Source organism: Stegostoma tigrinum, chromosome 7, assembly GCF_030684315.1.
Source record: "Stegostoma tigrinum isolate sSteTig4 chromosome 7, sSteTig4.hap1, whole genome shotgun sequence".
Lineage (NCBI taxonomy): Eukaryota > Metazoa > Chordata > Chondrichthyes > Orectolobiformes > Stegostomatidae > Stegostoma > Stegostoma tigrinum.
This window is the reverse complement of record NC_081360.1, coordinates 93,896,374-93,920,636: the sequence shown is the minus strand read 5'-3', so window position 1 is coordinate 93,920,636 and position 24,263 is coordinate 93,896,374. Positions and strand designations below refer to the sequence as shown.

The window sequence follows — 24,263 nt, the reverse complement described above, 5'->3', positions numbered from 1 at the left end:
TTATATTTCCTTCAAATTTCAAACTCTGTGAATTTAAAATCATCGTCTTTGCGCTGAAATCATCTCTTGGCCTTCCAATCCAATAAACCAGATTTTTATCAAGGTGATGGACATTGGAATTTCCTGACTTGTGCAAACAGTCTCCCTCATTAAGGAGCCCACTGACTGTATTTTTGTATTGAAGGGCCAGGCATGGGCTGGCTGGGGGTTGGCCGTTATCTCAGGGGGGCATTTGGAGTAGGTATAGAGGCAAGCAGGGGCGAAGGCTAGCAGGCACAAAGAAGAATGTTGAATGGCTGATCATTTTATCCAAGTCAAGACTAGATTCATAACTTTTGTGAGGTGCCATGAGTCATGTTTCCTGACAAAAACAACTTTATCAATTTTGTGGGGTGGATTTTGGGAGTCAGTGCATTCCTCCTACATCAGGGTTGACATGCACAGCAGTGCAGAGTGTGGACCCTTTATTGCACATCGGTAAAACTTTCTGAAATTGAGTATCCTGGTAAAAGGATTTACCCACTGCTTTAAAGGTCTCCCAACTCAGCTTAACTCCACACAAATCCAAGCCGATATCTTTTTATCTCAAAACTCCTTCTCTCTTTAACTTTGGCCTCCTTTTGTTTTTCTATCTTTCTTCATTCCACCATTGACAGCCAAACAATAAACCGTTTAAGTCTCACTCACATTCATTTTCACTAAGAGTCCTTGGAGACCACATAGAAAATTAAAGGGGCTGATGAGATTGCTAGAACACGTGAGACTGAAGTGAAGCAGAGGGGAGAAAACTAAACTGATTAAAGATGAAAACAGAAGGATAGAAGTGAATGATCAAATATCTCGGATGGGAGAAACCAAATGAAGCAAAGTCTAAAGGACAGAGCAAGATATATAGCAATAGGAAGAAAAAGGAGGAATAAAGGAAGCGCAGGGGACATAGAATGAAATGAAAGAGGGACAAACTGGAAGCAAAACTGAGAGTGAAATGGAGAGACGTAAAAGATAAATGAAGGAGAGTGAGCACATTTCCAGTATTTTATCTCTAGTTAACTAAATTGCAGCTGTAAATCTTAATGACAGTACTAAATAAATTTCAGTTGTAGCAAATGGTGCAGAGTTTTATTTACAGATATTGAATTTGAGACATGACTCAGAAATTATCTGTCAACACAAGTCCATTATGATAGGTCTCAGGTGAAATAAATAATTACTATCATAACTTATCCTGAACCTGCAACTAATAAATGAACTATTCAAAATAGGGCAGACAGAGTAGGGTTCTGAGCTTGCCATCAGTCCTGAGCTCCTCCTGACAGCCTCACAAATAAGGCTGGGCAGGAAAAGGCCCTGAAGAAACCATTAAATGCCCATGTCAGGGTGTTGACAGGAGGGTCACCCTACGCTTTATCCACCACTTGGATAATTTTACTGGGTTGTGAGTCTTTGAAATTCCCTTCCTCAAAAGGCAGTGGATGCAGGAACTTTAAATATGATTAAAGCAGAGGTAGGTAGATTGTTATCACCAAGGCGGGGGCAAAGGATCATCAAGAATATGCAGGAATGCAGAGTTGAGGTTAAAATCAGATCAGCCATAATCTTATTGAATGGCAGAGCAGGCTGAAAGGGTTGAGTGATCTATTCTTGTTCCTTGTTTGGATGCTCATATTGTTATGAAGAAAAGGTCGATCACCACCACCCCCCCACCCCCCCCACCCCGCCCCGCCATGACTCTGATAACTAAAACCAAAACATCCAGAGAGGCGCGCCTTGCCTCGCCTCAAAATCCGTTGTAAAGGGGTGGTTAAATGAAAGAAATCCCTGATACTCACTTGATAATCAACAAGTAACAATTTATTCATCTAACTCTAACACTAAATAAATTAGGAGAACTGCTAACAAGCCAAGCAATTCCCCATTAACTATTAAGTATTCTGAATAAAACAAAATTCTAACTGCATGTTGTTTCAATAAATACAAGACCCACATACATAAACCAAAGTAATAAGAAAAATAAATTAAAATTTAGATGTCAAAATTACAGCCAGGATAAATCCTCCAGAATGCTCTGCATCCTCTATGATGATCCTCAGTCAGGGACGCTTTTCTCTGTCAAATTTTTATGTCAGGAATATAAATTAAGTGTGCCGCTGTACCTTTAGTTTAGATGACGTTTCTTTCTGAGAGCTTAGAGAATTCTGTTAGAGTCAGTGATTCTTTTTGTTATAGCTGGGAGCTATCCTCATGGCAGATGACTGTTAACTCTCACCTAGATTTTCGAATGTCCTCTTCTTTTATACTACTGATGACCTTTTAATTTCTTACAATAAGATTGGCCCTGGGTTGTTAAAACCATCAGATTTTAAATTTATAGAGATAGTAGGAACTGCCGATGCTGGAGAATCTGAGATAACAAGGTGTAGAGCTGGATGAACACAGCAGGCCAAGCAGCATCATAGCAGCAGGAAGGCTGATGTTTCGGGTCTAGACCCTTCTTCAGAAATGGAGGAGGGGAAGGAGATTCTGAAATAAATAAGGAGAGACGAGGAGGTGGATAGAAGATGGATAAAGCAGAAGATAGGTGGAGAGGAGACGGACAGGTCAAGGAGGTGGGTTGAGTTTTGGTGTCTCGGGCCTGGTTTAAATTAATTGGCTAAATTCAAAAGCCTGTTGTCTTGGTAAAAATGCTGCTTTGTCTGCTGACAGTATAGCCTTTGGATGCAATATTGCAATTTCAAGAACTCTCTGTGCATTTGCTGCTGCCTGTTGACAATGTTTTTTAAATCTCCAAGCTTCCAAGCCCAAAAAACATAATCTTTTAAAAGTTCTATTCGCTCTTCTCCCCACATCATTTTACAAATATCGAATACTTTATCCAACTTTATAACAATATGTGCAACCACACTGACATTGACAATTAACATACATATACACAATATACAGACAAATAACGTGCAGAATATACACATGCACAAACACACAATCAGCACAAACATACACACACAAAACTGAAAATATGCCAGATAGAAAAACAAACGTTATCCTTGCTCTTCAACCAGGAAATTTGTTTGCAATCCACCCACATGGCTCAGTTTAGTTTATACCTCATTTCATTGAAGTTTGCTTTCATCTCTTTCTGCCATAGCCTTTGTTGGTACGGTTCATCTTCAATTTAGCAATTACAGTCGCTAGGTCCCAAAGTCTACCTTTCTTCTACCTACTAGATCATGATTAATTCATATTGGCACCTAGTCAGGCAATAGCTCTACTTCAAATTTCTCATCTTTCTATCCAAGATCTTCATAAAAACTGAAAAGAACTGTGGATACTGTAAATCAGAAACAAAAACAGAAATTGCTGGAAAAGCTTAGCAGGTCAGGCAGCATCTGTGCAGAGAAATCAGAGTTAATGTTTCGAGCCTGATGACCCTTCCTCAGAACCTCAGGCCACCGGGCCCAAAACGTTAACTCTGACTTCTCTTCTCAAATGCTACCAGGCCTGCTGAGCTCTACCAGCAATTTCTGGTTTTCTTCCTCCCTGAGCTTGTCTCCTTCCTGGCTCAGTAGTTTTCTCTAGTACCACATCCCTCCCACGTCAGTTCAGATCTAATTCTGGTTTCTTGGCCATTGCAAATTTCCTTTGTTTCACTGCTGGCAGTTGTGCTTAACTCCTAAACTTAGGGATTTCCTTATTATATCTTTCAATTTCCCCCTCTCTCCCTCTCACCTCCTCCAACTTAATCCTTAAATTTTAGCTCTTTGACGAAGCTTTCCCCCGGCTATTTTCCAAACATCTCTTCATGCTATATGTTAAATTTTGCCTTATAATTTCCCTTGAAACAGCTAACACCATCATAATTCTTCACATATTCACTTGAGAGATGTGGCAATCACTGGCCAGGACAACATTTATTGCCCATCCCTAATTGCCCAGTTCAGTGTCAACTATATTGCTGTTGGTCTGGAATCACATGTAGGGCAGACCAGGTAGGGATGCCTGTTTTCTTTCCTAAAGGGCATTTGTGATCCAGATGCATTTTTCCTGACAATCGACAATAGATTCACAGTCATCATTCGACTCTTAATTCCAGACATTTATTGAATGCAAATTCCACCAAATGCCAAAGGCAGGATCCGAAGCCAGGTCCACAAAACATTACCCGGGCCTCTGGATTAACAGTCCGATGATAATACCAATAAGCCATTGGCTCCCCATTGAGTATGTGGTGCTGCTGTGTTTACTTGAACCGCTGCAGTCAATGTGCTGCATGTTGACCCACAATGCCCTTAAGAGGGGGACTTCCAGGATGTTTACCCAGTGATAGTGAAGGAACTGTGATACATTTCCAAGTATGGGTGATGAGCGACTTCAAGGGGAACTTGCATGTGGTGATATTCCCATAAAATATTAAAGTTGCTCTGTGAGTTTCTATTATGGTTGTAACAATCTTGCTGAGAATTACTCTTACACTGTCCTGAACATACTTTAGATGAGCAATTATTACTGGTGCTGTTAGCTCAAGACACTCATAAGAAATTTTCATATTATTTACGCATTAACTGGTTTGATTTAAATGTTGCTTAATGTCTTTGAAAGAAAATGAACTTCTTGAGTACTGTCCAGTAATGTTTCCAACCATAATTTACAAAGTGGTGAAAATGTGTACTTTATTAGTTTGATATTATTACCTGCAGCTCTATTATGGCATTCAGGGCATGCAGTTTATACTAAAGCGTTCAAAGTCACCCAGGATTACATTACTATTTGTGTCCCTCTTCTTATCTTGAATATATGACTTTCTAGGGCATTTGCCCATTTTGTGAACTGGTGCAGTACTCTTGAGAGTTCAGCAATCTGATGCTCTGGAGATTCACTGGGTCTCTGAAGACAACGAAGGTTGTTTCAGTGATACTTCTGGAGCAGTCAACTCTGTGTAACATGTTACAGAGACAGTAGGAACTGCCGATGCTGAAGAATCTGAGATAACACGGTCTGAAGCTGGATGAACACAAGCAGCATCAGAGGAGCAGGAAAGTTGACATTTCGGGTCGAGACCCTTCTTCAAAAAACCATGTAACACGTCTCCATTTTATCTCTCCACATCTAATACATTGGGCATGTATTTGTTTATAGATTGTGAGAACTGTAAATCAGATATTTGGTCATCACTAGGTTGCAAAGGGTTTTTCATATGATTGTCTAGAACAGACAAGTCAAAGTTAATGGAAACTGAAATCTATTTGCTGTTTACAAATAAACAAATTACTTTGGAAAGCAGAGTCCAGCAACTTTTGAAGAACATCACGCCCCACTATCCTATCCCTCTAACCCCGCATTTCTCATGGCTAGCCCACCAAAACTGCACACCCCTGTAAACTACGGGGAAATTAAGCATGGTCAATTTGCCTAATCCACGCACCTTCGGACTGTGGGAGAAGACCAGAGCACTCAGAGAAAACCCAAGCAGACACAGGGAGAATGTGCAAACTCTACACAGTCAGCTGAGGGTGGAATCTAACCCACGTCCCTGGTGTAGTTAGACAGCAGTGCTAACCACTGAACCACCATGCTGCCCGTCAATTAGATAGTTTGGAAATAACCGATAAAGTTTCAAACATTTGCTCATCTGAATCTGAAATCTGGTGTGAAGGCTTCTCATCATTCAACCTCTGACAGCAACATGAATTCAGCAACAAGAAGCTACAGTAACTGTGAGACAGTCGCCTGTTTTGGAATGGCCCGCTTCTGCTCCTATTTAAAAGTGTCTGAGCAGTGATCCAAGTGGGCAGCTTACCTTCTCAAGGGCAATTAGACAATGGGCAAGAAACCTTGGACTTGCCATCAACAGTCCTATTCCAAGAACATATTCAAACAAAAAACAAACCCACTAAGAACAAATAACAAAACTTGGCATGAGCTGGTAACATTTCATATACTTTGGAGAAAAGGGATGAGAATTTTCAGTGATCCAAATCTCCTTTCAAGTTTTACAAAAGGGCAGCAAACCCACGGAGATTTGATTCCCTGGTTACGGCTCTGTCATTACTTGTATTGGGAAGATGAGATACAACATGCTCTGTTACTATAGATATACCAAGAAAAGAAAGCTGCATTAACCTTGAAAGGTTGTCCAGTGAAGATTATGCTTGCTCTTCTCCAACTCAAGGTCATTCATAAAGTGTTAGCATCGCAAGTTTGAAAGGAAAACAGTGATGTAACTGTGTCTTTGAAAAAAAAATGCAACTTCAGTGTACAGCAACATTGCAGTAACTTTGTTATCGGTTGGATACCGGTGAAGCTCTCCTCAAGCTCCTCAGTCGTGGAGTTTCCATCTAAATTCAGCACAAACATGAGTACCAGGGAAGAGGAACTTCAATTACATGCAGAGAATGGAGAAAGGTTGGGCACAAAAGAAGCATCGCCCATCAGAGGGCTTTTCTGTGTGTTGTCGATCTCCATGACTCTAACTAGCACAATAAAACACATTTATGCAGCAAGAGATAATGGGAACTGCAGATGCTGGAGATTCCAAGATAATAAAATGTGAGGCTGGATGAACACAGCAGGCCAAGCAGCATCTCAGGAGCACAAAAGCTGACGTTTCGGGCCTAAAGGTATTGTATCAGGAATACACTGATTGAAAGGGTGGTTGCAGCAGATTCAGTTGTAGCTATCAAAAGTGAATTGAAAGGGGAAAAAACTTGTACAGTATTGTATGATAACGGGGAAGTGGGACTAACTGGCCAACTCATTAAATGGGCCAGCCAGAGGCAGATTGGCTAACTGGCCTCTTTCCATTGTCTGCAATTGTAAAATTGAACCTGCTTTACAACTTTTGTCAGACATTACACCATGAGCCTTGATTGATAAATTGTCTTTTAGTGTCTTTGTATCCTGCTAGAAGTATTCCTGAAGCTTGTAGTTTTTTTGGGCATAATAGAAGGCATTCAGTAGAGTAGCATGGTTGGTGACCTGTACTTCATACGGTGCTAATAGTTTTTAATATTTAACATTAAGCTGGACACTCCAGATCCCAGCCACTCAATATGGGGAACAAATTTTTCCTGATGTAGTCATTGCTTTTTCTACCAATCATCTCTGCCTTGATTCTTCAAACAGTGGAAATAGCCTTTCCTTATCCACTCTGTCCAGATCCCTCATGCCATTGAACACCTCCATCAAATCTCCTTTCAACCTTCTGCAAGGAAAACGGTCCTAGTCTCTCCAAACTGTCTATGGAGCTGAGGTTTCTCATCTCTGCAACCACTTCTACGATTTTCTTCTTCATTCCCTCTAATGTCCTGGCATCTTTACCTAGGTATGTCACTCAGAAGCAGATACAATACTCAAGTTGAAACTGAATCATTTATTTACTAAATATAACCTCCTCATCCTTGTACTCTATGCCCCTATCAATAAAGCTCAAGGTACTGTATGCTTTACTGATGCCTCTGTCAACCCGTCCTCCCACTTCCAATGAGTTTTGGACTTATACACCAGGTCCTGCTGCTTCTGTATCATCTGAAGGATAGTATCCTTTCTTTTATATTGTCAGTCTACATTCTTCCTACCAAAATGAATCTCTTCACATCTCACATCTGAATGAGCAGTGAAGATCAGTAATATTTGTAAATCGAACATAGAACATAGAATTGTGCTGCAACAGGAATGGGTCCTTCGGCCCATGATGTGCCAACATGACGCCAAATGAGCCAAAACCTTTTTGCCTGACCTTGGTCCATATCCCTTGCATATTCATGTGCTTATCTAGAAGTCCCTTAAATACCCTTATCGTATCTATCCCCATCACCAACCCTGGCAGTGCGTTCCAGACTCCTACCACTCTCTGTGTAAACATTTTGCCCCTCAAGTCTCCTTTGAACTTTCCCTTCCTCTCACCTTAGAAGTATGCCCCCGAGTTTTAGACATTTCAACTCTGGGAAAAAAATTCTGACCGCCAACTCTATCTTTCTATGTCATAACTTGACAGACTTCTGTCACATCTGCCCACAGCCTCAGCCGCTCAATATAAAACAGCCTGAGTTTTTCTAGCCTCTCCTTATAGTTCACACCCTCTAATTCAGGCAGCATTCTGGTAAACCTCTTCTGCACCCTCTCCAAAGCCTCCACATCCTTCCTGTAATGTGGCGACAAGAATTGAACACCATATTCTAATTGTGGCCTCAAACAAAGTCTTATAAAACTGCAACACAACATCCTGATGCTTGCACTCAATTCTCCAACCACTAAATGCCAGCATGTCTTACTCCTTCCTTACCACCCTATCCAATTGCATGGCAGCTTTCAGGGAACTATGGACATGAACCCTAAGATGCTTCTGTTCATCAATGCTGTTCAGAATCCTGCAATTAACTGTATAGTTTTCCTTAACATGGGCAGCATGGTGGCTCATAGCGCCAAGGACCCAGGTTTGATTCCACCCTTGAGCTCTCTGTGTCTGCATGGGTTTCCCCTGGGTGCTCCAGTTTCTTCCCACAGTCCAAAGATGTACAGGCTAGGTGGATTGGCCATGCTAAATTGCTCGTAGAGTTCAGGGACATGTAGGTTAGGTGCGTTATGGGGGAATGGGTCAGAGTGGGATGCTCCAAGGGTCGATGTAGACTTATTGGGCTGAAAGGCCCATTTCCAAACTGTAGGGATTCTATGATTCTATTTGATCTCTCAAAGTGCAGCACACCACACTTACTCAGATTAAACTCCATCTGCTATTTCTCCACCCATGTCTGCAACTGATTTATATCCTGCTTACTACTTTGACAACCTTCCACACTATCCGCAATACCACTGATGTTTGTACTGCCCACAAACTTACTAACCCACCTATCTACATTTTCATCTAAGTCATTTATATATATCACAATTGAGAAAACATTTATTTAACAAAGTAGGCTATTTTATAAACTTGTTTTGAGCAAATAAACTTTGCTTACTATGATCCTTGTGGTGAAGGCTGCAATGTAAATTATTAATTTAGCCAGTGGGTAGATAGTCAATTGCATGTTCATTAGATTTCTAGCTCAAAACTGAAAATGATTCTTCTGTTTGTTTACGTTATGTTTTGAAACTTAAGCATGAAAATTATAAAATAAACAACAACATTAATTTAGAGATCCAAAGCTTATTGTAGAAATGTTACGTTCCTTTAAAAAAGCTTTGTTAGCTGTAGAGCAGAGAAAGTGCAAGCAAAAAGAAAAAAAGAATGAGAGTTCCTTATCAGATTGGAGATAATGAGCACAACAATGTTATGGTGATAGGGTCACTGATTATTGATTGTTTATCATCACTCTGTATCTCTGTGGTGGTTCCTGATAAATTTTCAATACTGCAGTTCAGGCACTAGCTAAAAATCAGATTGGAAAACACAAATATTATATGTTAATATTAGCTTTGTGTAATGATCTCTCCATTCTCTGTTGCACCTCTTCATGACATTCATGTGCCCTTCCTGTCTAACACATTCCCATGTTGTCCCATACTCTCTTTGTGTCCGCTTAAATATCCATTTTCGGCCATAGCTACTCACTCAGTCATTTCAATGGGCAGACTTCAGGATTTTCTTTGAACTAAGCGAAACAAGTAACCATCTAACAATCTAATAGAGCCGTCATATTCAAAAGCACCTGACATCGAGAAAATACTTTCCTCCGTAAACCCGTTCAAAATGATAACTCCCCCCAGGTGGTCAATCTTTTATTTAAAAAGACTTCTTCAGTTAGAATACCAAAAACAGGAAATCACTGAAAAACTCCTTTGGACACTCATGGAGAGTTATGCACATTTTGAAACATAGCCAAGCATTTTTAATGATGCAGCTATTGACAAAATCTCTGGGAAATGCCAACAACGGAAGTAATTGAAAGGAAAACACCTCAACAGTGTGGAGCTGGAGGGACACAGCAGGCCAGGCACCATCTGAGGAGCAGGCAAGTTAACATTTCGGGCCGAGTCCCTTCTTCAGAAATGGGCTGTTTGTAAAGAAGGGTCTCAACCCAAAACGTCAGCTTTCCTGCTCCACTGATGCTGCCTGGCCTCCTGTGTTCCTCTAGCTCCCAACTGTACTATCTCTGACTCCAGTAACTCCAGTTGTTACTATCTCTGAGTGAGTTAAATAGCCAAGTGTTCTCTTTTTAAAATCTTCACTTCACTTCTATTTCAAAACAGATTGATTATTATTCAGTGGAGTAAAGCAGGCTACTTAAGTTTCGTTGTATTGAAGCTAAAGGTACCACAACATTTAATTCTCAGTCTATTTGCTATCATATTTCTCTAATCATCATTTCACCTTCTCAAGTAGAAAAGATACTTTAATGCAAGCCAATGATTTCACAAGAGTGGTCAGAAGAATGCTCAACATATCTTTACATGAGAGTTTAATGATTAATTGCTACATTAAAAATACATCCATCATACAATATAGCTTCTGACAGTCATATGTGATGATAACAAACTGATTTCAGACTTACCTATCAAAATACTCCAGACGCCTCAGCAGACATTCTCTTGTGGTTATGAAACTGCTAACCTGGGGAGTTTTTTTTAAGGGGCTTTGAAACTCACATTGGTACATGACAATGGATTGGGAAAGAAAATTCAAACGTGCGATGGTTCTCACAATGGCAACTTTGGCTTCAAAGGCGATATAGGGGTACTTTGCATGAAAACACACTTCAGGAAAGGCATTGAATTTGCAGTTAAAAATGATAAACTATTTGACTTTCCCAACCTCATCTCTGCCTCTCCAGAGACATGAAATTCTAGCCCTGCGGTTCTAAATTCAGCAAAATTTTGTGATCTAACCAAAAGATCCATAAAGACAGATATAATCAAGAAAGATGAGATGTTCTACCCTATATTTGATTGAACTTTGACCAGAACACAATATTTTTCTGCCCATTGATTGATGAAGATCTGACAAATCCAACCCATAATCTAATGATAGCAGTGACCCTGAAGTGTCATTAATACAACAGCAGAATACTTCAGGTGTTATAAATTTGAAATAAAAACATAAAATGGTGGATATACTCAGCAGTTCTGGCAGCATGGCAAGACAAAAAGAGATCTAACGTTTCAAGAAAGATAATCCTTCATCAGAACTGCTATCAAATTCCTATTCTCTCTCCACAGATAGATCCATTGCATACTTCCACCGTTTATTGCTTTTAATTTTTGAGCGTCAGGAGTGAATTACCAACATTAAAACAGTTATACACAAATACGCAAACCTGGAACAGGAATAGGCTGCATAGATGTGCAGTTCTTTCAAAGTTGCATGACAAGTAGACATGATGGTGAAGAAGGCATTTAGCATGCTTGCCTTCATTTTCATTGTTGACACAACTGTGTGTAGCTGTTGGGATCTTATGTTGTGGTTATACAGAATGTTGGCGAAGCCACACTTGGAGTGCTGTGAGCAATTCTGGTCACCCTGCTGTAGGAAGGATATCATTAAATTGGAGAAAGATTTAGCAGGATGCAGCTGGGGCTGGAGGGTTTGAGTTATAAGGGCAGGCTGGACAGGCTGGAACTATTTTCACCAGAATGTAGGCGGTTGAGGGGTGACCTTACAGAGGTTTATAAAATCATGATGGGTATAAATAAAGCAAATAGCAAAGGTCATTTTCAAAGGGTAGGGGAGTTCAAAACTAGAGGGCATAATTTTAAGGTGAAAGCTTTAGAAGAGGCCCGAGGGGCGACTTTCTCACAGTTGGTGGTATGTATGTGGAATGAACTGCCTGGGCAAGTCGTAGATGCAAGTTCAGTTACAACATTTAAAACATATTTCAGCACGTACATGAATAGGAAAGGTTTGGAGGGATATGGGTCAAACATAGACAAATGGAACTAGTGTAGTTTGAGAAATTTGGTCAGCATGGCCGAGTTGGGCCAAAGGGTCTGCTCTGTGCTGTATGGTTGTATATTTGGTTCATCAGTGCCTCTCTGCCATTTGATTACACCTGATCTGACTATAGTCAGAAGTCAAATAATGTCAAGTTACTGTCCAACAGGTTTATCTAAAATCATGCAAGCTTTCAGATCACAGCCCCTTCATCAGGTGCAGTGAGAGAGCAGCACACATAGACCCAGAGTTTATAGGCAGAGTGATCAAGGGTAGAGAAATCGAAAGGTCATAAAACTAGTGTGTGATGTGTCAGATGATAAGTCTCTGCAGGTGACCAGGAGTGTTAGACAGTGTGAGTAAAGTGTCAACAGCTGAATAACCAGTAAAGGGATGACCTATAATCCAATTAAATGAGGCAGAGAGATAATTACAAAAAAAAAGATGGTGCTGGAGACAAGCTAAATGACTGGAATTGCATGCGAAATTCAAAACTGTACAAACTAATTAAGGCAGCGAGATCATAACAATTTATCAAGGTGATGCTTTCAAAGCAGGACAGTAAGGAAGACTTTACAGATACAGAATAGCATGGTGGGCTCACCTGGATGTGCGATATGAACATGAGATCACGGTTGAGGCCGTCATCATGGGTACGGAACTTGGTTATCAGTTTCTGCTCGGTGATTCTGTGTCACTGTGTATGTCGGAGTCCATCTTGAAGGGCATTTACCCAAAGATCAAAGGCTGAATGCCCATGATCACTGAAATAGTCCCCAACTGGGAGGGAACATCCATGTCTGGCAATTGGTGTACAATCATCCTTCGCTGGCTATTCAGCTGTTAACACTTTACTCACCTTCCAACACTCCTGGTCACCTGCAGATGCTTACTGTCTGTCACTCTACTCACATCAGTTGTATGATCTTTTGATCTCTCTGCCCTTGATCTCTCTGCCTATAAACTGTGTCTCTGTGGACATCGTCGATTGTTGGAAAAACCCATCTGGTTCACTAATGTCTTTTAGGGAAGGAAGCTGTCATCCTTACCTGATCTGGCCTACATGTGACTCCAGACCCACAGCAATATGGTTGTCTATTAACTGCCCTCTGTACAATTAGGGATGGGTAAATGCTGCCTGGCCAGTGATGCCCTCATCCCATGAATGGAAAAAGAAAAAATGAAGTCCAGTACTGGATACACCATGATCTGATTAAAGGCTCTAGTCTCATAGAACATAGAACAATACAGCGCAGAACAGGCCCTTCGGCCCTAGATGTTGCGCTGATCTGTGAACTAATCTAAGCCCCTCCCCCTACACGATCCCATCATCATCCATCTGCTTATCCAAGGACTGTTTAAATGCCCCTAATGTGGCTGAGTTAACTACATCGGCAGGCAGGGCATTCCACGCCTTTACCACTCTCTGAGTAAAGAGCCTGCCTCTGACATCTGTCTTAAATCTATCACCCCTCAATTATGCCCCCTTGTACAAGCTGAAGTCATCATCCTTGGAAAAAGACTCTCACTGTTCACCCTATCTAATCCTCTGTTCATCTTGTATGTCTCTATTAATCCCCTCTTAGCCGCCTTCTCTCCAGTGAGAACAGGCCCAAGTCTCTCAGCCTTTCTTCATAGGGCCTGCGCTCCAGACCAGGCAACATCCTGGTAAATCTCCTCTGCACCTTTTCCAACATTTCCACACCCTTCCTGTAATGGGGCGACCAGAACTTCACGCAATATTCCAAGTGAGGCAGCACTAGCATTTTGTACCATTGCAGCATGAATTCTCATGTCTACTCTCTTCTAATTTACACTCCCATTTAAATCAAGTAAACTCCCACGTAAACTCAACCATAACAGGATTCAATTACCCCTTTCGGCTGCTCTCTAGGGCGAAAGATAATAACTAACAACTCTCTGAAAAAAATAAAATGTTCCACAGATCTCAATAAATGGGTAGCCACTTATTTTAAAACTGTGTCCCTTATTTTACCCATAAGGGGAAGCATTCTCTCAACATTTACATGTCAAATCTCCTCAGGATCTTGTGCTTTATCCAAACATATAAATTAGTAACGGAACAAGTAGGTCACTTGGATTCTGGACCCTTCCCAATCTTTTCATCTTAAAATAACCTCTTTACTCCAGAACTGGTTGAAAGAACCTTTTCTAAACTACTTCTCAGGCAATTATATCCTTCCTTAATATAATTAATGGTAAGGTCCTGGGGAGTGTTGCTGAACAAAGAGATCTTGGAGTGCAGGTTCATAGTTCCTTGAAAGTGGAGTCACTGTTAGATAGGACAGTGAAGAAGGCATTTGGTATACGTGCCTTTATTTGTCAGTGCATTGAGTATAGGAGTTGGGAGGTCATGTTGGGGCTGTACAGAGCATTGGTTCGGTCACGGTTGGAATACTACATGCAGTTCTGTTCTGCCTGCTATTGGAAGGATGTTGTGAAGCTTGCAAGTGTTCAGAAAAGATTGACAAGGATGATGCAAGGCCTGGGGGGTTTGAGCTATAGGGAGAGGCTGAATAGACTGGGGCTACTTTCCCTGGAGTGTCGGAGGCTGAGGGGTGACCTTATAGAGCTTTATAAAATCATGAGAGATTTGGTGAATAGAAAAGGTCCTTTCCTCAGGATGGGGGTGTTCAAAACTACAGGGCATAGTTTTAAGCTGAGAGGGTAAAGGTTTAAAAAGTTCCTCAGGGATAACTTCTTCACGCAAAGAGGGTGGTGCGTGTATAGAATGAGCTGCCAGAGGAAGTGGTGGACGCTGGTAGAATTACAACATTTAAAAGGCATCTGGATGGATATATGAAGAGGAAGAGTTGAGAGCGATATGAGACAAATGCTGGCAAATGGGACTTGATTTCTTTCAGATATCTGGTCGTCACGACAAGTTGGACTGAAGGGTCTGTTTCTGTGCTGTAAGGAGTACAATACTTAACACAGTGTTTAGATTTGGTTTCCCAAAGGCTCTGTGCAATTGCAACAAAATTTCCTAACATTTATATCAATTCCTCTTGCAATAATCACAAAATTCAATTTACTTTCCAAAGACACTCGGAGCTTAAACTGGCTTAACGCTTAATCTCAGTCTAAAGAAAGAATTTTCTATCACATTTGTGTCATGTATTATTTCATTTTCTCTGGCTGAAAAAGTACTATAAGGCATGCCAACACTTTTGCAATGGCAGTCAGAATAATGGCCAACTTATCTTCGCAGAACAGAGCCCCATGATTAACTGCTACATTAAAAATACATTTACAATACAGTATCTGTGAGATTTCAAAGTGCCAAACTGATTTTAAACTTCCTTCAAAATATTCCAGACTCCTCATCAGACATTCTCTTGTGATTCTGAAACCTGGTGGTTTTTGCTTTGTGCTTTCACATCAGCACATTAAAATAGCATGATAAACAGTTTTGATTCATGTACCATGACACCCAGATCCTTCCAAATCTCTTCAGTTAAATAATACGCTGCCTAATTATTCTTCCCATCAAAGCATCTTCTAGATGTTCCTGTATCATACATAATTAGCCAAATTTTTACCCACTCACTTCTCCCATCCATATCCCTTTGATGACTATGTACATTCTCTTCACAACTTACTCTCTTATCTACCTTTATACCATCAGTAATTTTGTTTTTCTATTCATTTGTGGGATGTGGGCGTCATTGGATGGCCAGCATTTCTTGCCCGTCCCTAGTTGACCTTGAAAAGGTGCAAGTCCTCCTGCTGTAGGGTTGAGCCATAATACTATTAGGGAGGGAATTCCAGGAGTTTGACCCAGCAACAGTGAAGAAACAGCAATATAATTTCAAGTCAGGATTGTGGGTGGCTTGGAGGGGAACTTGGAGGTGGTGGTGTTCCCATATGTCTGCTGCCCTTGTTCTTCTAGATGGAAGTAGTTGTGGGTTTGGAATATGCTGTCTGAGGATCTTTGGTGAATTTCTGCAGTGCATCTTGTAGATAGTAAGCACTGCTGCAATTGAGTGTTGGTGGCGGAGCGAGTGGATGCTCGTGGATTTAATGCCAAGCAAGCGGGCTGCTTTGTCCTGGATGGTGTGAAGCTTTTTGAGTGTTATTGGGGCTGAACTCATCCAGGCAAGTGAGGAGTAAACCATCACACTCCTGACATGTGTCTTGTAGATGATGGACAGGCTGTGAGGAGTCAGAAGGTGAGTTACTCACCACAGTGTTCCTAGCTTCTGAACTGCTCTTGTAGCCACTGTGTTTATGTGGCAAGTTCAATTCCAGCATCAGGTTAGTATCAAGGATGTGTTTGCATATTTGCCCTAGGTCTTTGTTAGTTTCCTACAGATGCTCTGGTTTTCTCCCACAGTCCAAAGATGTGCAGGTTACGTGGCTTGGCCATGCAAATTTGCCCATAGTGTCTAGGAATGTGCAGGTTTCATGGATTAGCCATGGGAATTGCAGAGTTATTGGCATTGGGTAGTAGGATGGTCTGGGATGGATGCTCTTCAGAGCGTCAGTGTGACTCAATGGGCTGAATGGCCTGCTTCCACACTGAAGGGATTCTATGAAGCTGGTAGCTCCATAGAATCCATTGCTAATAGTAGATTTTAAAGGATTATTTTTCAGGTTTACGTAACTTGAGGTAAATTCTCTAGCTGCCATGTTGACAGGTGAACTCATGTCCCTGTATTCGTGGTCTAGACCTCTGCTTTATTGATCCAGTAACATAAGCACCATGTTCCCCTATCCTACAGGCATCCCTTATATTCAATATGGTGCAATTACATTCAAAGATTTGCATGAACAACACCTGCAGTTTATTCAAACTTACCATCTTGGAGCAGTATCACAGCCAAATACTCCTCATGGTAGCTGTCCACGTACAGCAGGATGCTGGGTGCATGTGTCGTTCGGAAGCTGAAAGCTGTGTTCTCTGTGGAAATTGTCCTGTCCATGTAGATGGCAGACAAATGCGCACTGAGGTTCTTTGCAAGCCCGTAAGACTCCTGGAAGTTGTAGATGAGGGATGTTCCAACCTCGAAAATAGCAGAAACTTCTGTGAGAAAAGAGATTGTGTTGTGTAAATAAGAGTACACAGCAATTTCATCATCTACCTTCACCAGCAAAATTGGTAGCTTTATTCTGGATGAGATAAATATGCCTTTTGGGAATTAATAAACTGTAACTCGTTTTGAGTCTTAAGTGTGTCACGAATGTAAATGGTGAGAATCACAGATAAAAGTAGGACAGATTCCCAATTTATACCTCTATGGGTAAGTTATCATCTCAGCAATCAAAACAGCTACAAAATGTTATTTGAATTCAATTGTGCTGGTTTCAGAATTTGAATTCAATTAAAAACAAATTGGCAATAGACAGCAGGTGTCAGTAAAAGTGAGAATGAAGCTGTCAGATTGTTTTAAATATTCACTCGCTTCCTTTGGGAATGGAAATCTGTTGTTGTTAGCCTGTTATGAACCACACTATAATGATTTACTCTTATGAGGTTTCTATTGTGATTGAGCAAACCATAGGGTTAATCATGAAGAAGACATCACTGCTTCTAAGGGCGACAAGAGGTGCCGAAAAATGCCCCTTTTTTCAGCAACACTTGTATTGTATTGATCTCAAAAAAGGCAAATGGACTATAATGTGGGAAAATGTGAAGTTGTTCATTTTGGAAGGGAGCATAGAAGCTTGATTTAAATGGGAGTAAAAGACTGCAGAAAGCTGGAGGGTACTTTTGCATGAAACACAAAAAGTTAGCACATTGGGTGTAGTACATAACAAGGAATTCAAGGGGATTGGAGTAGTGGTAGGGAAACCTCACTGCAACTGTGCAAGGTACAGTAGAGAAATCAAACAATATGGAGGAAAGGCAGGAAAGTGAAGCTGAGGAATCAGCTATGATCCATTTAAATGGTGGAGCAGGCTTGAGCGGCCAAACTGCGTTCTTCTGTTCCTATTTCTTATTACGGTCTCATGGACTTAAAATTTTGACAATTATATTTTTTTATCTCTTCTATGAAGTGAAGTTATTCTCTATGCATAACATGATATGTTTGGGGCAGCATGGTGGCTTGGTGTTCAGCGCTGCTGCCTCACACAGCCCAGTACCTTGGCTCGATCCTAGCCTTGGGTAACTGTGTGGAGTTTCCATGTTCGCCCCTTGTCTCCGTGTGTTTCCTTTGGGTACTCTAGTTTTGCATCACAGTCCAAATAATGTGCAGGCTAGGGTGGATTGGTCGTGCTAAATTGTCCATGGTATCCAGGAATGTGCAGACTAGGTGGATCAGCCATGGGATACGGCAGGTTATGGGGAGTGAGCTCTCTGATGAAGGGTCTAGGCCCGAAACGTCAGCTTTTGTGCTCCTGAGATGCTGCTTGGCCTGCTGTGTTCATCCAGCCTCACACTTTATTATCCTGGTTCAACAGTTGTACTATTTTACCTACAACAGTATGTTACACGCCCAAGCCTGACTTCAGAGTTTTTGAATACATAATCCAGGTTGACACTACAGGGAAAAATGGAGACTAATGATGAACTGTTAAACCAAAGCTCCCTCTGTCCTCCAATAAAGATGTTAGCATGATATGGCAAAATGATACACTGTTAAAATCTGAAGAAGAACTTGGTATTTCAACTGCACAAAGTGATTTATCTCCAGTCACATCTCTCACTCTTTTGTCTATCTTCTACTTTTCATTCACAAGAAATGCTCCACCTTTCTTCCTTTCTTTAAAGCTCTATCTCATTCACCCTGATTTTAGTCATTGCTAGTTGCTCCTCCTGCTATAGTTCTGTATCAAATATTTGTTTGATTTGTGCCTTGAGATGTTTTAAAGGTTAGTTATAAATTCTAGTTGCTCTTGTCACTCGATACTCACCAGCTAAAGATTCATCTCAAGATCTGGTGATTCCTATAAATTTTTGATATATGGATGGCTGGTGAGAACAATTAGTCGTATCACTGACTATTTCCAACCCCAGTCTCTGCTGCTCTTCCCCAATGCTGCCTCCATCGATCCCTTTTAGGCACTCTCCGTCTCCAGAACCTTACTCCAAGATCAGGCAATTCTTTCATATTACCTTGCAAACATTAATGCCTAGAAGGACAAGAGCAGCAACACATGGGAACACAAGAATTTGCTGGTTCTCATTAAAGTTACTCAGCTTCATGACTTGGATCTTTTTTGCCATCCCTCCATTGTCACTAAGTCAAAATTCTGGAACCACCTCCCCGAACTGTGGGTGCATCTGGAATACAATTTAAAATGACTGACCACCATCTCTTCAACATGATCTCCAAGGAATTGGAATCAATAATGGTCTATCTAATACCATGACAAAAATTAGATAAACTTCTTGATGTTCAATTTAATTGATGAGTAAGTTCATGATGCTGTCATTTTATTCCTATTTAGTCCATACAGCCTCTGCATTTAACTGAGGGTACAAGGGCAAGAGACTTAGTTAGCTAAGTTGGCTGGATGGCTGGTTTGTGATGCAGAATGGCACCAACAGAGTGGAATCAATTCCCACACTAGCTGAGCTTATCATGAAGGACTCAAACTCTCACCTTGCCTGAAGTGTAGTGATCCTCAGGTTAAACCATCATCAGACCTCTCTTTCTCATGGACAACTGGTCCAATATTCAAGTAGGTCTGTGGCAACATTACCTCTACTTTTATAAGTAAATGAACCTTTCACCAGATCACTGGGGTGGTACACTTCCACAATCCTTTGAAGGTGATTGGAGGAAAATATAGGGAGATGTCATTGGTAGGTTCTTCACACAGAGAGTGGTGGACGTGTGGAAGGCACTGCTGGCAGTGGTAGTGGGCTCAGATACTTTACAGATCTTTAGATGACTCTTGGATAGGCACATGGAGGATAGTAAAATGTAGGGTATGCAGGGTAGATTGATCTTAGTAGCACAATAGGTCACCACAACATTGTGGGCTAAAGGGTCTGTACTGTGCTGTACTGTTCAATGTTCTATCTAAGGACATGACAAAAGCAACTGAACTGAAGCATCTGTTCTTGCCCATTATGAACAGACAATTCTACACCTTGCAGAAGACTGGGATCACTCCTACAAGTCCCACCAAATGAGGAATTACCACTCATCATTCCACTGACACTCTATTGCATCATTAACCACACTCTCAGTGTCACTCATTTGCTCACCACTCCCAACCATTGGCCACAGTGCCTTAACTCCCTGGTGTCTTGCAGATACCAGGGGAATGTCCATAACTTTGATGGAGAAATGGCCCAATATGAAAGGGTATAGATCAATAACATCTCAAGTTAATGAATTGTATTTTTTTTGGTGTTATCTCTCAAAAAATATAATGAAGGTAATTTGAAATGTGACTTCTCTCGTCATCCTGATCCCTATCTCTATAAATTCATCCAGCCTGAAAACCTTCTGAGATCAGCCTGTTCATCTAATTCTGTCATTTTTAGATTTCCTGATCTTCCCCTCTCTACTGTTAGAAGCTGTGCTTTGAGCTGCATTTTCTTTTTTTATTATTCATTCACAGGATGAGGGCATCATTAGCCAGGTAGCATTTATTGCCCATCCCTAATTGCCCAGAGGGCAGTTCGGAGTCAACCACATTGCTGTGGGTCTGGAGTCACATGTAGGCCAGACCAGGTAAAGATTGCAGTTTCCTTCCCTGATGGACATTAGTGAACCAGATGGTTTTCTTTCCCCCCTGACAATTGACAATGGATTCATGGTCATCAATAGAGTCTTAATTCCAGATATTTTATTGAATTCAAATTCCACCATCTGCCAGGATTCGAACCCAGGTCCCCAGAACATTATTTGGGTCTCTGGAGTACAGTCCAGTGAGAATACCACTAGGCCATTGCCTCTCCTTTTCAGCCCCATAAATCCCTAGTCCTGAAATTTCCTCATGACAGTCCACCAACTCACTACCTCTCTTCTTTATGACCCTTATGATCTTTATAAACCATATCCTTTATAAACCATTTCAGTGTCAAGTCTGTTTTTTGTAAGGCTCCTGTAAATTGCCTTGAGAATGCAGTACTGCATTAAAGGAGCGATATTGGTACCAGTTGCTTTGAAGACAGGCATACTCTGTAAGTGAAGGGTGTGTCTACTGTGGCCAACTTATAGTCTGAACAAACAACATTGTACACTTTTATAGAGATCTAGTAGGGCATTCAAACGTGAGAACCCAGGAAAGTGTAAAATATTGGCAAAAACCATCAATCAGCAAGACTATTATCGATGAGCATTTACTATTTCTTACTTAAGTACAAATTGAATTCAAGTGTGTACAATTAAAGTATTGGCATTTAAAGTCTCAAATTTGATGTTTGCACAGTTGCTACAGCTTTCTACTTTCAAAGGCTGATGTCAAGTGATTGTTGGTGGGCAATATAACGAAAGCAACAGCACAAGGCTGCTTTAGAATTGAGTAATTTTTACATAAATTGCCACAATGTGGAAACGATGATTTTACTTTAACATTCAGTGTACATGAAAGTGCAAATAAGCACAGCTGCTTCTGGCAAAGTATATGGAACACTTAAAATCCTGGGACCAGCAACTTTGCAGATTAAACGCAAGAGAAAGGAAAAGATTACAGTTATATCATGCATTTCATGGTTTAAAAAAAGGCACCCAAATTTCTATTTCAGCTAATGAACTTTTGAAGTTTTGGCATTAACCACTGTCCTTGAACTTGAGAATGACATATACTCAGAGACATGGGTTTCTGCACTGGACCTTCAGGCAACTGGAAAAGTGAATTCTTGACCCACAAATCTTTGAGCACATAGAGCAGATGTCCAATGAGGTACAGGATTCAAAAGTGCAGAATCCTTTTTTTCAGTATTTGAGTCAACATGGGCAGCACTGGCCAACATTATTGTCTGTCTTTAATTTCCCTTGGACTGAGTATTAGTAGAGTATTTCAACATGCAGTTCAGGGTCAAACTCTTTTGTGCATTCATTCATAGAATATAAACATCACTGACTCTGATGTCACTCTCCGACCAGGCTGGCGGTGTTTGGTGTTGTAGCCTCCAATGTAGCTCCTGCTGGAAGAAAGTAGGCCTCTTCTGCACCAACCCGTTCACCAGGAGCTCTCACTCTCCTTTCACTTTGCAATTTTTCCTTATCTGCCATGTTCAGGGCAAATGTCATAAACCAATGTAGGCAAGTCCGGGCTGCCAGCATTTGACTACGTGTACAACAGCCTTTTGATACATTGCTGGGACCAGGAATCGTGGGATGCCTTGGCAGTGGCAAGTACTCCCGGCAATGGCAAGTGAATCAGGCTAGCACTGGATAAAAGAAGCATTGCTGGGTCTTGGTATTTGTTAATGAGGTGACATGCATTGATAAACCAAGAAAGGTACCAGATGTCACAGACAGACCCCTTCATGAAACGTAACATAAACGACAAATAGTTGATTTCTGGTAAGCTTCAACCCAATGTGATTTTACTTGCCTTGCATTGGCAAATGGTTAGGTGACTAACACTGGATATTCATGAGATGATGGGTGCCTGCGAGGTACAATTAACAACAGCCCCAACAAACGGCTCAACTGATAGAAGCTTGCCATTCCAACTTTGGCCATGAATAGGGACACCTTCAGTTGGAACGCTGGTGAGCCAATGTAAAAAATGTTGGATACACTGAAAATCATAATGCACATGACATGCTGTGCTTAAAATTCCAAGAACTTCACCACTGTTGCATTTAATTATACCCCAACTGATTTCACATTTCTGAAGGATTTATGCCTAAGGGGAACACTGAACCATCAATGCATGGCAAATGGGATTCATTAAAAAAACATGCTTCTCAAATCAAAATTCTAAGCTTATCAATTGACAAGTGGCAAACTACAGTGACCTCCTAGTCAGCTGTGCCCTGTGGTTGTAGGATCTCAGTTTATGTTCATCCAAGGGACATATACTGAGTTCCTAATCATTACATTGCTACCTAGAGAGGCAGAAAGCAATGACAAGAGTACAGAGAGAAAGAGTAAGTGATAGCAGTTCCTGATCACTCTCAGGAGCTCTGAAGCAGCAATGGTTGTAATGGGGCTCAGTTTGAACTCTAGCTTATGTGAGGATCCTTTACGTCTCATGTTTTTCCTCCATTTTGTAGGGGTGGCCTACAGAACTGCTCTTTGGAGTCCAATTGCTGTTACAAATAAAAACTGGGAAATAGTCTTCATCTGTTGGACACAGTCTTGGTTATTGGTCTTTCTGTGCAAAACCTTTCTTTTCATTAACTCCCCCAACACTCAACTCATGCACAAAGTGCTTTTCAAAACACCAAACCTGCATTTTGTAGCATCTGCAAATAGCCATAAGGTCTATTTGCTACCTTTCACTCAGCATCTCTTTTCAAACAATTACAGAACATCACACGAACAGCAATTATATTGAAGGAGAACCTATGCACATTAAAGATCCTTCTACAGAATGAAAATGTAATCTAAATCAGTAAAGCTTTAGAGATAGATTCATTCTATTCTTCTCCCAAAATAAGTGACTTGAGGCCAGGAAGATGTTACTATAGCCATTAATTCAATCTTAGATGTTTGATTTATGATTTCTCAGTAATTAATTGAAGATTGGTTCTCTTAATAAACCTGTAATAATCATTTCCCCTGCTTTATTGTGGTGTGATCAACACATTAAGGGATTACTGTTAATGATAATTGCTGCTACAAAACTAGACAAAATGAGAGCTTGCTTTTCTGCACAGGACTGTAACAGAAGTCAGTGTGGAAATTGATTCCTCCCATTACTGTTTGGGGAGACAAAATGGGCTTATTGTTGAAACACTCTTTTGTTTGATTTTTCGTGCAAAATGGTTGCAGCATTTTAAAAGTTCTTGCTCAAAGAGTTTCACATTGGCGTAATTGAACAGAAGCACATTTGAAAAGGAGGACATTGAAAAACAGTATCTTGCTTGTCATCCATGTATTTAATGACCTATACTCATCTTGATTTAGATATTGGTATCACTTACAATTTCACAATTTCATATTTGTTCACAAATTGCTCGCTGATTCTCTTCCTCACTATTTCTCCTTCACTAGACTCACAATCCCCAGAGACCTTAATACTTCCTCAATTCTAAATTCTTGTATATTCTCAAGTTTGACTGCTTTACCCTTTGCAGAGAAGTCTTCTGTTGTCTAGACCCTCAACTCTGAAATTCCCTCTCCAAACTCTTTTCACTTACTGTTCTTCATCTTTAAGGCTTTTCTTTCAAATCTTCTGAACAGCAGAGAAAAAGGAAGGAGCAAGGTCATAGAAGATTTGAAGAGTTAAAGAATTTTTAAATTAAGGCAATTTTGGATTGCAGTGATTAGGGACTAGGATAGGAATGGACCATGATGAATATAGG

The 24,263-nt window shown here is 40.7% G+C and overlaps 1 protein-coding gene across 3 annotated transcripts in view; it reads right to left on the bottom strand.

Moving 5' to 3' along the window:
• The window catches only part of LOC125453929 (contactin-associated protein-like 5), a 1,220,935-nt gene that overhangs the window by 141,169 nt on the left and 1,055,503 nt on the right, over window positions 1-24,263 (bottom strand). For all 3 annotated transcript variants that reach the window (XM_048534087.2, XM_048534089.2, XM_048534090.2), the window contains one exon: window positions 16,680-16,904. In XM_048534087.2, the coding sequence (XP_048390044.1) occupies window positions 16,680-16,904 (225 nt within the window). The remainder of the gene's footprint in view (window positions 1-16,679; window positions 16,905-24,263) is intronic.